This window comes from Varanus komodoensis, unplaced genomic scaffold (genome assembly GCF_004798865.1).
Source record: "Varanus komodoensis strain SLA01 unplaced genomic scaffold, ASM479886v1 scaffold23, whole genome shotgun sequence".
NCBI lineage: Eukaryota > Metazoa > Chordata > Lepidosauria > Squamata > Varanidae > Varanus > Varanus komodoensis.
Genome location: NW_025335627.1, coordinates 2,226,590 through 2,245,334, shown reverse-complemented (window position 1 = coordinate 2,245,334; position 18,745 = coordinate 2,226,590). Strand labels below are relative to the sequence as shown.

General features: G+C 43.7%; 1 protein-coding gene across 4 annotated transcripts in view; it reads right to left on the bottom strand.

Annotated features, from left to right (window-relative positions):
• AGAP1 (ArfGAP with GTPase domain, ankyrin repeat and PH domain 1) overlaps window positions 1-18,745 on the bottom strand; it is a 497,479-nt gene that overhangs the window by 448,211 nt on the left and 30,523 nt on the right. For all 4 annotated transcript variants that reach the window (XM_044431796.1, XM_044431798.1, XM_044431797.1 and 1 more), the window contains exon 2: window positions 3,633-3,691. In XM_044431796.1, coding sequence (XP_044287731.1) covers window positions 3,633-3,691 — 59 coding nt within the window. The remainder of the gene's footprint in view (window positions 1-3,632; window positions 3,692-18,745) is intronic.

Genomic DNA, 18,745 nt, shown 5'->3' with positions numbered 1-18,745 from the left:
TCCATTTCCACCTGATTTTAATGTTCTGTTTCTCTGACAACTGTTCCCCATCACAGCTCCATACACATACAAGGTGCTGGATGCCTTTAACTATTTGATACCTGTAAATAGCTTAGGGCAAGTTGTAGTCATTGCTAGGATGGATGTTACACACAAACATTGATATGTAGTGCATTGGACAGAGATACATGGGTTACTAAAGCTGAGAATCTTCTTGATCTAACAACTTAATATCCTAAAGTTGTGCAATACTACAGCAAAAGCATAATTGTGCAAGAAGATATACATACATAGTGATTATAGTTTCCTTTCCATTAATAGGTTTTAGTCTATAATTAATCACACTTACAGATGCTGCAATGATAGTTATAATTAGCATTTTCTATTTTTATATAGAATAGCTTCAGGGTGCATTCTAAGAACTGCATCTTCAAACAGCTATTTCTGGAGCACAACCTACAATTAGTCCTAAAATTAACAGAAGAAACCTGCAACTGAGCCCCTAAAACAGTAATAATATACACTGGTGCCTTGTACTTTGAACAACTCTAACAGTCAAGTCACAATAAAATTGCTCCAAAGCTTGAAAGATGCATCTACGTTCAAACTGCATGCAAAGTTAAAAAAAAAAGTGGTTGCAGCATAAACATCATCAGTTGTGCACCCAACTCACTTGCTGTGAAACATCCCTTGCTTAACACTTGTGCGTTTTCAATGCATGTGTTTTCGTGCATTTTCAGTGCTTTTTTACTTCATTTTTTGGTTTTATATATAACCAACTCCCCACTAAGGTACAGTAAATGCACTAACATAACATTGCTAACATAAATTCAAATACAGTGGTGCCTCATGCTTTGAACTTAATTCATTTCAGGAGGCCGTATCTGCTGTTTAAGTTTAGCAAAATGGGTATTGTTTAGGGTCTAGCAAGGGATTAACTCACTTTCCATTATTTCTAATGAGGAAAATTGATTCTGACTTCAAATGATTCAGAGTTCAAACAGCCTCCTAAAACAAATTAAGTTCAACATACAAGGAGCCACTGTAGTTATATTCAATATCTGTGCATAAACACAGAAAAGGAGAATAATCATAGGATAATTAGATTTTTAATAAATTATACCGAAGTAGAAATATCAATTAGAAAGGTATGCTAATGTGAAGAAGTGCAGAAATGCATAGTGTATTTCTTACAAATAGCAGCAGAATCAGGAGTAAAACAAAGTAAAAAAGCCACCTCTATGCTGAACAGTATTATCAATATTAAAGAAGCAAACAAAGGAAAAGGGAATTCACCAAGAAGCATATGATCTGACTCAAATGTATGGCACCATTATGGCAACATGTACAATCAGAACATCTTAGTAGCAGGATGAGGGAGAAACTGGTTCCCAGTTCCTCATACAATACAGAGCTGTATGTGCAGCTTGAATATGAGAATGAAATTAATATGCCTTGAGACCAGAATAAGCCTTGGGCCATCCCAAGTAAAATACACAAAGTCAGTGTCTTAGAGACAGCCCTGGCACGGTGTCCAGACCAAAGCTTTGGGCATGCAGAAGTCATCGTCAAACATGCAACATGATGCCAACACATGAATAAGGAACCAACAGTGTTCAGTGCAAACTAAGCTCTGTCCTAGGCAGTCTTGAAAGTAACAGTGTCCCAGTCATGTTAATGTACAGCCTGGAGTGGTCCATAGCTTATTTTTCAAACACCCTCCCAGTTTGTTAAGCTTTTACATATATATTGGGTCATATCCAGACTTTTATTTCCAGTTGCAAACTGTGTCCCCAACTGGAGCTCCCTTTAGATTATTCTCATGTGTGGAAAGGAGCAATTTTCCATCATTTCCCCTACAGCTTCAGTTTATACACAACCCTCAGCTTTCTGGGAGACTGTCCCTCACTGAGCCAGTGGAAAAACTCCATTGGATCAAGAGACTCCAGCAGACAGTGGGCATGGTGGGCACTGGCAGAGGAGGAGGAGAGGACCAAGTGACTGGGAGCAAATGGCTGCAACATTAAAGGCCTGCAATAACAGGGCCTGGCAGGCGCCTAATGGGAAATTATACCAAAGGCCACTGTATATGGGAAGTAACAGCATGAAAATGGAGAGAACACAGTGAATTGTGATTTTGGACAGAAATCTTATTCCAGGCCACAATATTAATCTAGAATCCACATTTCTTTTATGACTGACAGGAAAATAGTGAAGGCAACTCATTTACATACGAAGCAAACCAAGTATTTTTCCAAAAAGAACAAAAGAATGAAAGGAAAAATTTGCAGTAATGCACCCCCTTTCTTCTGCTTACTTATATTATTTATTATAAAACGTATATTTATATCCCATTTTTTTTCTTACTGCAAGGAACCCTAAGGAGTTTACATAATCCTCCTCTCCCTTTGATTCCAACAACAACATTATGCAGGTAGGTTAGGCTGAGAGTCTGATCGGTGCAAAGTTGCTCATTGAGTCTCATGGCCTAATAGTTCTAGTCCAACATGCTCACCATGTCACACTTGCATCCGTTTTGCCTTAAGCCATTCCCTTTTATACCCTCTTTTGCTTTTACTGCCTCCTATTCCCTTTGCCTAGCACAGATTCTGCCCTCAGTTTACACCTGCCACACCCCTTTTTAGCAAAAGCATTTTCAAATTAATTCTAGCTTCATCTTTCTTTCCCCAGTCCACCACCACTTGGCTCAACTACATCAAAACCTTACTACTTGTGACCAATCCTTAAGTGCCCTCATCACTTAACAGAAATTGTAAGCTCTGGGGCAGGAAGCTTCTCATCTTTCATGTCCCATGCAACCCTTTGCTTGTAAAATATAATACCTTGTGCCTTGGGTTCAGGAGCTGAAATGCCAGGATTGTGTTTTTAGGTACCGGGTAGGTATCCAGATAAGCTTGGAAAAATAAAGCCCTCATTTGGAAAAGGAACAGATAAAATAGCAGCTCTCCAGAAAGTGGCATTAAAGATGTGATTTAAAACTAGGGAGATAATTAAATCAAAATAACATATCTTCAAACAGAGCCAAATTTTTATTTGAAAGCTTGGAAATCTTCCATAGAATATAAAAACTCAGAGTGAGAGTTCAGCTCTAATCTAGGGCTGTGGTACACTTAGTGGCCCCGATTTTAACAAAAAAGGAACAGTCATAGAAAATGCATCCAAAATCCTTTTTAAAAAAATTAAATTTGATCCTGTAAGTTAAGTACTCTTGCTATCTTCAAAAGCTAGGGAACCAGAGGCATCATTAAGGCCTTCTTCTTTGGGATTGCAATCTACAACAGCAGACTGAAGATGAACAAAATAACAGATAGGAAATGAGGACATGTTACAGTGCTTAGACTATCTGTAGCCGTTTATCTTTCCAGTCTAATCCCTGACGTAAAGGAAATCTTTGATTTATAGCTCATCCCACCAGAACATTTGGGATACATACACGTAGCTTGACTATTCTCTTAAACACAGAGCAAGTTCTCTTACAAACAGGCTGCATATGTATTGGTGTTTACTGATATTTTACTCCCTGAAAATACTTCATTCATTGGAAGTATCAACATGTATTGAACCATGATGATTAAAGATGAAGTAAGTACAGAGTTTGAAAGGTTACTTACCACTTTGAGTTCTGGAACAGATCGACTTAGTGTCCATTCCTGGCTATTTACAAAGGCATCTGTAAAATTGAACATTTTTTTTAAAAAATACAGTATTTTAAACAGTATACCATTACTAATTTATTGCAACAGATTATCTATTAACATGAAAAATTATTATCTTTAGGTTGCACCCAGAGAAGTGAGAGGAGAGTTCTGCTAGTGTAATAAATAAGTTCCCACTGCATCCCTCTGAACCACCTGCCCCGCTCCCCTGTTTTTCAAGATAAGGGACAGAAGAGTCTGAGACAAGGCATTGTTGGAGAGAATCAGGAGAGAAAAACCAGCAGATCTGGGCTGGGGCAACTCATGCAAATACAAAAGTACTTCCATTCTGGTAAGAAACTCAGGCTTGAACTTTATGAGCACAAATACTCAGCAGTGTTTGGTAATAAATTATGATCTTGGAAGAGGTGCTATAGAGTGCCATTATTTAACCCACAATAAGCTGCAGTACTCTTGGGAGTCAAATTGCATCTGCAACCTCCAATCTGGCTGTTATTGTCATGAGAATCCAGTAAGTGTGGAAAAACCCTCACATAACCCTAGAACAGACTAGGAGTTATATAAGAGTTGTTTATCCTTGCATAACCCACACTCACTGGGTTTAGAAGTTACAACTCCCAAGCAGGGGATGTACTGTCAATATGGTGACCACATGCATCCTACACATACTTCAGCCTCCCTGTGGGTTAAATAATTCATGGTTGGCCGTCATGTCATATGACCACCCTCTATGTCTCTACATTTTATTTTAAAACAAGAAGACATTTCTATTTTGTACCTCTTTGTATTTTTGTTTCAAAGATGAGGGCTCAGACATGAAAACAGATGATGCCATGGTCCATAGATCATTGTTTTTGCTAACAGAATTAACCGTAAGGGTTAATGGAATTAACCATAACCATTAATGTTAAACTACCACAGGGTAGTCATAGCTTCTTTGCCCATCAACTTTAAATCTCAATTGCTTACCATTTGTCACTCAATAATTAATAACAAACACAAAATATAATAGTTTGCACTGCTGCACCTAAAAACCTTAAGCTTGACAACAGGACAAACACAGATAAGAAAAACTATGCTTTGAACAGGAAGAATAAACACCCCTACCCTGGGCAACATGACTGCACCAAGTGTGCTGTCCTAGTAGAAATGTGAAGACTGGGGGGGGGGGGGATCAGGAAAAAAATGGTATTCCCCCCCCCGCCACTAAAAAAAACTAACAATTTGTCCAGTTCTTTTTTTAAATTTGGAAAAAGTGTGTATTTTCCTGAATGGTTCAATTTTCTCCACAAACCTTTACAACTCCACCTGTTGATAGGAGCCTGCTTACTCTCTAGTTAAGTTTTTGGAAGCTGCACTCCAGTGCAGTGAGTCCAAAAGATATGTGGGGATAAAAAGACCTTCATATTTTAGCTTAAAGCTTAGACTGCAATTAACTAAGTCTTAGGAGAGGTATTTCAACTTTTTAGAATGGGGAGCAGGAGATAAAGAAAAGAAGCCATGTAGGAAACCCCATGGGGGAGCAGATTTGGCCTAAGATTTTTCATCCATTATACATGGTTAGAACTAAATGAGTCAATGACTATATCAATGGAAAAATCAAGACACATTTGCTAGTACAGATGCATCAGCAAATTCACAAGTCTATTCCACAAAAATGTCCTTGTTATAGTCTTCTCAATTCTTCTACCACAGCAACCGAAGACCAAAAATGTCTGTTGTGTAATCGTAAATACCCTTCCCAAATGTTTGCTTCTTTTACAACTGCACCAGATGAACTACAGGAAATCCTCCTAAATACCAAATAAAACGACCCTTGACAATTGCAACAAAGCTAGAAAATACCCCTTTAACATTATTAATGCTATTTTACACTAACACAAAATAAAATTTGTAGTTCTCTAAAAAGGTGTAGTAACAGAACTTTGATTCATTTCATGAACCTTAATTTCAAAGTTATTAAATCATGGTTATATACACAATTTATTCCCCCACTTAAAATATAAATTACATTGTTAGTCAGTTATGAACATCTATCTTGTTTCTCAGGCTCATAGAAGCTTTTAAAACTATGTTGCAACACAGAACTAAATCCATCTTTCCATTTGATAAGGACAGGAAGTGCTAAATTTTGAATGCTTCTTATTGCGTATTATTCAGACATATTGTTATTAAGATTTGAGTTTACAAAATATCTCAAGTCTTCACAGAGAACATAATTTAATCCATAATGCACATATGTCAGTATTTGGAAACCCTAAATCTAATTATATAATGGCTGAAAATACCAGCAAGGACGTTATATACAAAAAACAATTAAAGGCTCAACTACTCAAGAGGCCTGAACAGAACTTCATAGGAAGAAAATGTTCCTCATGCTTCTCCCACTTCACTGGAAAAAAAATTGTGCAGAAAAGAGTGGGAGCAACAGTTGTAAAGGCCAGGGCAGAGGGGAACAACTTCCCTCCAAAACTTGCTTGGCTTTTTCTCATTTGAGCATGTGAAGAGGGCTAAGCTGTTACGTGCATTTTATTAATTTTTCCTGATCAATTTTTTCAGTTCAAATACTTTTGACTATTTGAAAAATCTTTTGAGAAATTTATATAGCACATAAATTTAGGATATCATACTTCTTACATTTTCTAATAAATATCAGTCAGATTCTAATCAATTTAGGGTACCAGATTTTTTTCAATTCAAACTTTTCCAGAAATCCTGTATCCCTTCTTACTAAGCCCATTATGATTAGCACAGGGATGGTCTCTTGATGGAACCCAATGTACTAAAGGAGGGACTAGGGTTAGCAGGCATTTTTTATGGCCTTTCCCTGAATATGGAGCCACTCCTACTCCAGAAAGCCTAGAGGGCACTTTCAGGAAGATAACTTTTAAAATCTGCAGATCTTCAGATGCCATAGTTGCAAAGACAATGATTTGTGCAGAATTTTTGAATATTTCTTATTCCACATTTTCAAAACTATGTTATAGCTTTTAATTTTATCTGTCACTGGCCATCTGGTAAAGGGAAGCTAAAAAGTCTAAATAAAGTTTACATCAACATGCCACCAGAGTATTTTAGTGCAAGTACTAAAATTACCATGTATACCATCTGGTACAGTTGCCTTATTGCAAACATTAATCTATCCCTTATTTAATTCAGTCTGTGACCCTGATACTAGTTTAGTTTTTAATCATCTGGCTTTTCCAGCACATCTGGCATCTTCCTTCTTATTGATATGAAACTTTCCTAATATTTTTGTTAAACCTATTTCGTCAGCACATTACAACATGAAAGGAGTCACTGAAGGCAGAAACATTCATAGAGTTTTAAGTACAGTAAAACCTTGGATTGCGAGTAACTTGTTATGCGAGTGTTCTGCAAGATGAGCAAACATGTCTAATAAATTTTAACTTGTTAAATGAGCGATGTCTTGCAAAACGAGTAGAACGTGATGTTGAATGTCACATGATCACAACTGAGCCAATGGTTCGTTCGTTCTGTGTGTCTCTCTCTCTCTCTCTCTCTCTCTCTCTCTCTCTCTCTCTCTCTCTCTGCCAAATGTCACATGATCACAACTGAGCCAATGGTTCTTCTCTCTCTCTCACTGCGGTCCTACAATTCCCAGCATCCCTCCAAGAAGGGAGGGTATGCTGGGAAATTTTTCTATCTAAACATGCATAGGATTGCACTGGAAGCAGCTTTAAGCTACCAGCATTTCCTTATTAGTTACCACAAGGCATATGCTCATTCTGAAGACAAAGGGGTTGTTTTATTAGAGTCTTGGGTTGTTTAGTGCTGTACACTGTCATTGACTAACTTAAATAAGGTTCTATTTAACTGTTCCAATGATCTGGTGTATATTTAGTGCTTTGTTGTGAAGATCTGTTTAAAAATCATGTCAAGTCTTAACTGTGGACTTCAAGGCTTGTGTGGGAGGAGTACATGGTGTGCTGCACTACAAGGTTAGAATCTTGCATCTGCTTTACCTTTCGGTATCTACCCCCCGCTCCCCAGAGGGAGATACTGAAAGGTAAAGCAGATGCAAGAGGTTATGAAGGAGATCTCGTCTACAGAGGAGAAGGAGAACAAGGTGGAGGAATCCCTCACTTCAAATGAGATTAGGGAGATGTGTAAAATGTGGGAAACAGTTCAAAATTTTGTAGAAAAGCACCACTCAAATAAGGCTGTAGCAGTGCAAGCGATGAATCTGTTTAACGACAATGCAGTGTCACATTTCCGCAAAATCCTCAAAAGGAGGCAAAAGCGAGTGTCATTGCATAGGTTCCTTGTTAAAGCTGCACAAAAAGAAAAAGATTCCATTGAGCCAATAGATAGCAGTGATTCTGTTAGTGATAGTGAAAGTCATCCTACACAATAACCTCCCTCTCTCTTGTCTCCCTCACACCAGCCATGAAGGTTTTCAAAGATAAGTGCAGGTTAATTTGTTTTATTTTTCTTTATATTTTGTATTTTCTTTATTATTTTGTATTATATTACAATACTGTAATCATTTTTATATGAATATTTTTGGGTTGTGGAACGAATCATCTGAGTTTCCATTGTTTCTTATGGGGAAATTCGTTTTGATATACAAGTGCTTTGGATTACAAGCATGTTTCCAGAACAAATTATGCTCACAAACCAAGGTTTTCCTGTAAAATGCTTCCTAACATTATGTTTAGTAAACTTAGTAGCCTCCCATTGGTTCCATATATGTCAACTGACTAGTTGAATATTGACATGTATTCCAAAAATACTGTTATACAAGTAACAGCTCACTTTTTTATTTTTTTCTGTCCTTTGTTAGCAAGTCATGATAAAGTACAGTCAGCTAGGCAGGGGCATAGCAAAGCTGTCTATCTGCTATAACTTCAGGCATCTCCAAGTAGTGACAAGTGGGAAGGCTTATTGTACAGGTGCTGTGAGTGGTGGTATCTCACTCGGATCCTCACTCAGACACGATGCTCATTAAGTTCTGTTGCGTTAAAGTCTTTCCTACCTCAAGGGGCTGTTTGATCTGGAATAATATATATTAAGCCAAGAGTTCCTTGAAAAATGGACAGAATAAAACTAAAATAACATTAAAATAATTGTAATGAACTAACCTTGTGTCAAACAAACAGCTTTTTTTGTAATTATCACAAGTATCAAATCTTTTGATATCTTTCTTGTTCTTTCAGCGTTAATAACCTGCAATACTTGACCATAGTCAATTCAATAGTATTTTATCGGTCTGCTGATGGACCCTAGTTTTCTTTGCACTATGTACCATCTTTTCCTCTGCACTCTCCCCCTGATGGAGGAATTCAGTATCTCTAGATAGGTACTGTGCAAAACAAATGCTCACAGCATGTTCTATACCAAAACTCACATCACAAATACAGCCTTACACTCCTCCAAGCTACAATGTCATGTAACTTCTGAATAAGTTGAAGAACACAGAGAAAAACAAACTCCAAAATCAAGCTCCACCAAGGTTTCCAGCATGGCACAAAGCCCCACTACCCAGGCCATTGGTATTGTATGTCTACGTATTTCTGTTTAAAAATGTATATAATGACCTTCCCAAATCATAAAAATAAAACTACACAAAAACAATCTATATCCAAATAATTAAACTTGAAGTCCAAAAGATTGGTAAAATTCTAGTTCTGAGGCAATATTATGTTATCCTCAAATATCTGTGTCCTGAATTTAAAAAACACTTAAAAAAAAAACCTTAAGATACAATTAGGCAGTTTAAACTGCAGATCTTAGTTACCTCCAAAAATTCTTTCGCTACATTCAACTTTGCTGTGATCAGTTGTAACATCCAACTCTACTATCAATAATGAATACTTGTATGAAGTCTGATTCAATCAGACCAGTTACTAAAAATGTAGGTAGTAATAATATTTATCTGGATAGTCATGTATAGAAATGTGGTCAAAGTGATCTACCTGAATTTAGGTGTGTCACTCTAGGTATCTGTCATAGTATACAAATACTACAACCAACACAAGAGAATGTAAAGAATAATTGTCTTTGAAGCAAAGTGGTGTCCACACAGATGTTTACAATATTGTACAGGATCAGCTGCAACAGCTGAGACATGTGCACCCTTCTTCCTCAGGAGAGGAAGGGATACACTTGCCCTCAGTGCAAGCTGGTGACCCTCCTAGAGGAGGTGGTGAGGGGCCTGAGGGCTGAGCTCTCCAGGCCCCCCGGGTGCAGTTCCCCTCAAGACAGAGGGTTGAAGGAGGGGCCATGGGAGGAACAGCTGGGAGACAGGGAGGCATGCCACCCACAGGAAGAGAGGGCCAATATGACCTCCTCCTTTTCCTGGCACCAATCTGGAGCTGGGAAACAGGTTCTCTGTTTGGGGAGGCAGGGGCTGAGGAGGCCTTGGGGGAGCAGCAGGACCCCCAGCCTGGGACCACATGCAGCCAGGAGGCTGCTGCAGGAGAGGGGAGGGCCAGGGCATGGCTGCCTACCACCACTGGGAAGAGACAGTGGGGGCGGGGGGTGATTGTCGGGGACTCCCTGCTGAGGGGCACTGAGGTGGCAGTGTACCATCCCGACCCTGAGGCAAGGGAGGTTTGCTGCCTGCCGGGCACACACATCCGGCATGTGAAGAATAGAGTAGAGCGTCTTGTTCGCTCCAGAGGTCACCAGCCACTTCTGGTGATCCATGTGGGGACAAATGACATAGCAAGGCAGGGTGTGGGCAGGATCACCAGGGACCTAAAGCCCCAAGTGTCCTTCTCATCTATCTTACTGGTCCAGGGATTTGGGCCGGGCAGGGATAGGAGGGTCGCCAAGGTGAATGACTGGCTTAGGGTGTGGTGCCAGAAGGAACACTTTAAGTTCCTCGACCACAGCACCCGGTTTCTTGCCAATGGACTTCTGGCAAAGGATGGGTTGCACCTCACAAGGATGGGGAAAAGGTCCTTTGGAAATGCTCTAGCGAACTTTTCAGAAGACTTTAAAATGAGCCTGGCGGGGAGTTCAGGCCCCAAAAAACTTGCTCACCCTGGACAAGTGAGGGGAGAGGATCAGGGCTCTGACACCAGTGTGTTAGAGGTACTGCAGGGGCTGGCAGGACTCCTACGAAGAGAGGGCCAGTATCAGGGAAGATGGGAGGAAGGAGGAGGCTGGGGATTCCAAAGAAAGGAAGCTGTGGGAAGGAGCTGAGGTGCTGGGTGCATGGGTAATAACCAGGAGAATGCAGACATGAAGCAGGTCAAGCACTAGAAGCTGGGACTTCAAGAGGGCCATCTTTGGCCAACTGAAGGCTGGGGAAAGTCTCCTGGAATAGGTTACTGGAGGGGAAGGGAGTTGAGGAGGGATGGATGGCACTCAAAAGGGAGGTTTTGGAGGCACAAGCCTTGACAATACCTCTAGTTAGTAAGGCAGGGAGGCAGAGGAGAGTGCTGCCATGGACGTGAAAGAAGGTGGTTAGAGGGATTTCTATGACAAGGTTTTGAGGTGGCTAGATGGAGGGGATGCAGTGGATGTGGTTTACCTGTGGACAACAGGATGGTGTTCAATGTGGGTAAGTGCAAGGTTTTGCACTTGGGGCATAGGAATGGGTGTCATAAGTACAGGTTAGGAGATAAGTGGCTGGAGAGCAGCACTTGTGAAAGGGATCTTGGGGTGCTGGTTGACTGCAGGCTAAACATGAGTCAGCAGTGTGATGCGGTGGTCAAGAGGGCAAACACCACCCTTGGCTGCATAGCCAGAAGCGTGGCTTCTAGATCGAGAGAGGTATTACAACCTCTCTATACGACTCTGGTGTGCCTGCAACTGGAGTATTGTGTTCAGTTTTGGGCCTCTCATTACAGGAAGGATATAGCCAGGTTAGAGTCAGTGCCGCGTAGGGCAACAAGGTTGGTGGCCAGTTTGCAGGGAAAGCCGTATGAGGCAAGACCAAAGGAACTGGGTCTTTTCAGCCTGGAGAAGAGGAGACTCCAAGGGGATCTGTTGGCGCCATATAGGTATGCAAGGGGGTGTCACATGGAGGTGGCTAGAGACCTGTTCTCCCTTGCAGAGGAGGGTAGGACGGGAGGATGCACTCCAACAGAGCGAAGCTCAGGGAACCAAGGTTCAATTTAGATGCCAGAAAATACTTCCTGACGGTTAGGACCCCAAGGATATGGAATGGGCTTCCAGAGGAGGTGGATGAGGCCCCTTCGGTGAGGGTGTGCAAAGACACGCTGAAATGCACATGGTGGGCATGTCCTAAGCGGAGCCGGAGGTCAGACTAGATGGCCCAGGAGGTCCCTTCTGACTCGCTGTGTTTTTATGTTTCCAAGTACTCAGGAGCTGTACAGACAACTGAATTCCTCATTTAAAAAAACCACTAGGACAAATCTTGCATCAGGTCTAGTGAAAGTAAACCTCTGTAAGCAACTCCCAGATGTTATTTCTGGGAAATTTAATGGAACATGAAACAGAAGCAATGATATAGCTAAACTTAAAGTGGAATTAGAATTTCATTAGATTAAGAGATCTTAGAACTCTGTAGACCAGACTTTTTAAATTCCACGCTAAAAGGGATTGTCACTTATAAAAGCTGTTTTTCACAGCATACTAATCATCAAGAGAACTACAGAAAAATACTCCCTTACACTGTTTTTATAAATTCTTCAAAGGATACTCCAATATGAAGCAGAACCACCCCCCTTTACACAAGTTTTGGAAGTACCTAGTACAAAATTGAGTGCTGAACCAGCGAACAGTTTTTCTAAATACCTCATTACTGAAAGTGTCTGATTTGTAAAGTAGAATTGCCTAATTACCTTTCAGCGGAATGACATATGTGTAATTAGTATTCAAAACTATCACTCAAACCCACTTATTCCCCATAAAACAAAAGGTAAAGTATGTTATTGGTTATAACAGTGGGGTGTGTGTGTGCGTGCGCACACACTCGAGTGTGTAAGTAGGGGGAATTAGGCTATTTCACCTCTCTGTATCACTAAACATCCACTAAGGTGGATGTAATTATTTGCCCACACAAAGTAACAGAATATTCTGTTGGATCTCTGTCCTAAAGGGCATACATGTACTCTATTAAGCATATTCTACACTATATACCAGGAGTGGCCAAACTGAAGCTACCGAGTTTCTTTTTCGGAGTTTCTTTTTCTGAAGCTCTGGTCGAACTGTGGAACGGAGAGATGACCAGGGCTGTGGACACAATCGCTCCTAAGCGTCCTCTCCCACCAGGCAGAGTCCGCTCTTCCCCTTGGTATACACCTGTATTACGGGCGATGAAGCGAGTTGGGAGACGGCTAGAGCGTAGGTGGAGGAAATCACGGGATGAATCTGACCGAACACACTTGAGAGCCCACTATCGGGCCTATGCTGTGGCGGTGAAGGCGGCGAAAAAGAAGTTTTTTTCTGCTTCCATTGCCTCCTCACAATGCCGTCCAGCGGAGCTTTTTCGAGTGGTGCAAGGCCTGGTTCGCCTGGGTCCTAAGGAAGATCCGATGCCACCCTCAAAGGCCCGCTGTGACGACTTTGCCAGGCATTTCAGGGAGAAAATCGCTCAGATTCGTCACGAGCTGGACTCCACTAATGAATCGGAGGTCTCTGAGGAGTCGCCAATGCCACCGTCTGGTCCAAAATTACTGGAGGAATTTCAATTATTGCGGCCCAATGATGGGACAAGGTGCTTGGAAGAGTACGTCCCACCACTTGCCTATTGGATCCTTGCCCGTCTTGGTTAATAAATAACTCCAAGCACGGGATTGGGACCTGGATTTTGGAAGTGGTTAACGCTTCTCTGAGGGAGGGTCGAGTGCCTGCCCCTTTAAAGGAGGCGGTAATACGACCGGTCCTGAAGAAAGCGTCACTGGATCCAGAGATGGCCACTAACTATAGACCTGTGGCCATCATCCCGTTTCTGGGCAAGGTGTTGGAGCGAGTGGTGGCGGGACAACTCCAAGCACTCTTGGATGAAACTGATTATCTGGATCCTTTTCAGTCCGGCTTCAGACCCGGGTACAGTACTGAATCTGCCTTGGTCGCCCTGTACGACGACCTGTGCAGGGAGAAGGACAGGGGGAGTACATCCCTGTTGGTTCTTCTGGACCTCTCGGCGGCTTTCGATACCATCGACCATGGTATCCTTCTGGATAGACTTGCGGGATTGGGGGTTGGAGGCACTGCTTTGCAGTGGTTCCGCTCCTATCTCGACGGTCGATTCCAGAAGGTAGTGCTGGGGGACCATGTCTCTACGTCATGGCAGCTATGCCATGGGGTACCACAGGGCTCCATTCTATCCCCTCTGCTATTTAACATCTATATGAAACCGCTGGGAGAGGTCATCAGGAGGTGTGGGCTGCGGAATCATCAATACGCTGATGATACCCAGCTTTACCTCTCATTCTCCACTAATCCAGGTGAGGCAGTGGCTGTGCTGAACCGGTGCTTGGCCGAGGTAAGGGAATGGATGAGGGCCAATAAACTGAAACTCAACCCAGACAAGACGGAGGTCCTGTTGGTTGGCGGATCGGGTTTCGGAGAGGGTGGATTTGACCTGGTCCTGAATGGTGCAACACTCCCTCTTAGGGATAAGGTCCGCAGCTTAGGTGTACTCCTCGACCCGGAGCTTTCTTTGGAAGCTCAGGTGACAGCGGTAGCGAGGAACGCCTTCCTTCAGCTTCGGCTGATTCATCAGCTGCGCCCCTACCTGGAGTACGACTGCCTGGCGACGGTGACACACGCACTGGTGACTTCCCGCCTAGACTTCTGTAACGCGCTTTACGTGGTGCTTCCCCTGAAGACAGTCCGAACACTTCAATTGGTGCAAAATAGAGCTGCCAGGTTGCTGACGGGGACGGGGCGTTATGCTCACATGACTCCAGTCCTCCATCAGCTTCACTGGCTTCCCATTGAAGCCCGGGCCCAATTCAAGGTGTTGATTATGACCTACAAAGCCCTAAACGGCTTGGGTCCTGGCTACCTGAACGAGCGCTTACGTCCGTATATGCCCGACCGCCCTTTGAGATCTGCGGGAGAGTCCCTTCTCCGGGAACCCTCCATGAAAGAAATTAGGAGAGTAAGTACCCGGAGGAGGGCTTTCTCTGCGGTGGCGCCCAACCTATGGAATTCACTCCCCAAAGAGGTCCGCCTGGCACCGTCGTTACTGGTTTTTCGGTGCCAGGTAAAGACCTTTTTATTTAAACATCATTTCAATTGTTAAAACATATGATCTGGCCTGGGCAACTTCTTCTTCCTTCTCTTTCTCCTCCTATATTTTTATTTTATACTGATAATTTTAATTTTGTATTTGTAAATCAATGTATTTTTTGTATTGTTATATTTAATGGTAATTTATTATGTACTATTGTATTTCAATGTATTTTATCACGTTGTAAGCCGCCCCGAGGTTTCGGCAAGGGGCGGCATAGAAATGTTATACTAATAATAATAATAATAAAAAAAAGCTGCTCACCACCTGGGGTGCTCACAGGCACCCACTTGCTACCTGCCACCTGCAAGGTGTCCACTTGCAGCTCTCAAATATTTACTGTATGTGGTTCTTGCCTGAGCAAATCTGGTCACCCTAGCAAGTTCATTTTCAGAGAGTTGATCATCTGTACCTCAGAAGAAGAAACTTGGGAGTATAATTTTGTTGCTGTTACTAGTCGCAAAGACATGCCTAACCCATCACGACCCCATGGACAACATTCCTCCAGGCTCTCCTGTCGTCCACCATCCCTCTGAGTCTACCCAAGCTCACACCACTGTCCCAGTGACTTCATGCAATGAGTATGATTTACACAAGTAGAAAAGTACTTAAGGAAAAATCCAAACAGCGTAATTTGAACTAAGCATACATAAAGGCCACAAAACACCCCAGGACCTATTAGAGAGGGAAGAGAAAGGAAAAGTGAGACAAGTCTGCATTACAGTATGCTATCACCTCTGCTATATAGCAGTGCCTCTCTCTGTGCACCTGGATTCCATTATGACATTCCTCTCAAGTACATATTACCTTCATAATTACCATAATTGCTCAAAATATCTGTCAAGCAAAGGGATGCAGAAGGTATATCTACCAGCATGGTACTGAATGTCAGCCAATCTACACTAAGTGCTTTCTTACACTACCCAAAACATTCCCTGAAACATTCTGAAACTTTTTACGGATGCCACTAAGTGTGCCCAGTTTTGCTTTGCCCTACTACTCAACCAGCCTGCTTGCCTTTGAGAACAAAACTTAACCCTATCCCAACTCATCCATGACTAAAATCTTGTTTAAGATGCATTCAGAATTGCTTGAACATAGTATAACATTTGAAAAAAACAGTATTTATCACTTTTCTATCCTGTTCCACCCAAGATTCCATTCTTTAGTAGTGGGAACTCTGGGAACGAAGCACACAAACAGGATTCAACTGGCAAAACAAAGAGTATGCATGTTACCAACGGATTCCATTGACCTAGTAACCTATATAAGAAAGCCAAGAGATTCGCCGCCCCCCCCCCCCCCCCCGTGTATAAACTGAACTTTTCGGCACTAAGCTGAACCCTCTGCTTTAAATAAGAGGATAGAGATTTGTTTGCATCTTTCTTGCCAACGGTGGAATAAGAAAGGGGGCAGCAAAACGAAGCGCATTTTCAAGCTCCCAGTTCGTGCAAACCAGCAGTTACTGGGCTCCGGCTATTCACACGAGACACGCCCGCCAACACAGTCCCAGGGCGCTCGAGGCAACCCCCCCGCGCCCACCCCCTCGTAGAACCAAGGAGGCACCTCTGCTCAGGGACTCGGTGAGGCTCTCAGTGCTGGACTGAGTGTCCAGGCCGGCTCGTCTCTTCAGGCCGCCAGCCCGGTCCCGAGGGCACTTCCCGAGGGGGCTCCTGAAGGGGGGGCAGACGCCACTGAAGAAGCGGAGGAGCCCGCGCTCCTGCGAAGAGCCGGCACCCCCCGTGCGACCCTCCCAGGCCACCAGCCGCTCGGGAAGCATCTGCGGCTGCCGGCTGAGGCCCTCCGCGCCGCTCCTCCGCTCCGGGACTTGGTCCCCTGCCTCCTCAGCCATCGGCGGCCGGTCGCGCCCCGCGGCGCTCAGTGACCTTCCGGCTCCTGGCCGTCCCGGGCAGGCAGGCGCAGCGAGGCAGCCGGAGCTGCTGTGGCGCTTGCTCCGGGCCATAGCACGCAGCCGCGACATCTCCGCGCCGCTCCAGTGCCGGAAACTGCAGCTCCGGCGCAACGGGACCGGCGGCGGCGGCGGCGGCCTCCCGAGACTGAGCGGGGCGGTTGCGGCCGTTTCCATCAGGCGCGCAACGGGAAGCTTCACGGCTCCTGTCGTCTCCGGACTCCGCAGAAGGGCCACTTGCCGAGGCACGTCCTTTCCTCCCACCTCTGCCGATGGCCACCTGAAACTAAGGCCATCTCGCCTGCACACCTTCAGGCGGCCCAACTCCAGCTGTCCGGTGCTGAGGGCCCGGAAGCTGCGGAAAACCTGCCGAGCACCACCCGCTGCCGCCACCGCGCTTTCCTCTTCTTCTTCCTCCTCCTCCTCTTCCTCCTCCTCCTCCAGCAGCATCCCATCCCAAGGCAAGCTGGCCAAGCCGAGAGCTTCTTTCTTCACAAGGGTCACCGAGATGCGGTAGACCGTTTTGCGCTGGGGACCCACCCGGTTCATCGTGCTCGGAGAAGAAGGGGCGGAGGACCGGTCGCTACTGTGCAGGAGATACATCTCGTCCAGCCAGAGCAAACGGCAGCTCGCTGATCCCTGAGCTGGAAAACGAAGCAAGGCGAGATCCTTTGTCACCCACCTCCGATGGGTAAATTCTCCACATCAAGCCACTTCAGTAAGCACAGCTGCTGCCGCCTTTCCGTCCTGCACAACTGCCTGGAGTGGTAACGATACAGCTCCATGTTTCCAGTTCCTGCATATCCAATAGCCGGATTACTGAGCCCTTTTTCTCTCCTGCTTTCACCCCGCCCCCCATCAATGGCAAGGTGATTTAACTGTATGAAGCGAGATAGGTTTCCTCTTGCAGATCTCTACATGCAGCCCTGAGCGGCGGCGGGTCGGGGGACTGGAAGAGGAAGAGCAGCCGCCCTCCTCGGTTTTATTGTTTACAGAAGATTCTCCCTTTCCATGTTGTGCCCTTTTTGCAGAGTAAATCCGATTATCTTTCTCCCGCTTGCTGTACTAAATGAAGCGCCGAACCAGTATTATCCTTGCAATCAAATGTCGCCAAAAAGGAAGATGCTTAAAAAATAAAAAATGAAAATGCCCGTTATTGCCTATAGCTGAAGCTCTGAGCGTAATCCGACTCCTAGACAAACACGTTCCTCGGCTGCAATCAGCGCACTATAGTCTCCCAGCATCTGAAACAGCAGATATCCCAAAGAGCTCAAGAACGGGAAAACAGAAAATTCCGGGGTGGATTTCTTTTCTCTGCGGAATGAGCGGGCTATGTGCCAGAACAGAATGCACATAACACAGGTTTTAGCTTGCATTGCCTTAGAAATCCAGTAACTGTAAGGTCAGGGTTTTTTCAGCTGAATTGCACTTAAGTCAGACAAAGAAAGTTCTGTGAAACTGAAAAGTCGCCTGTGAATTTATCAATAAAGGATTGATAATATAAGACTAATTTCTAGAGGACAGTTTTGCAAATACCCTGAATGGACAGAAAGATGAACAAGTGGGTCAAAAGAGCCCAAATTTGCCCTGGAAGCAAAAATGACAAAACTGAAGCTGTCATGCTTTGAATCCATCATGAGAAGGCAAGAATCACTGGAGAAGACAATAATGTTAAATAGAAGTTGAATACAGACGATGATGATGATGACCAACTATGAGATAGCAAGCCTACATAAAGAAAGCCATAATCTTGAATTTACAAGAGCTGAGCAGGGCTGCAAAGGACAGGACTTTCTGGAGAGCATTCATCCATAGCATTCCTTGAAGTTGTAGACACTGATGGCACATAATGATTATAGCACTGATACAGACAAAACCATAAAAGAAAAAAATTGAAGGAACTTGGTATGTTCAGGCTTGGGAAGGAAGCTTGAGGAATATGAAAACTCTTTTCAAGTACCCAAAGAGTTGTCACACAGA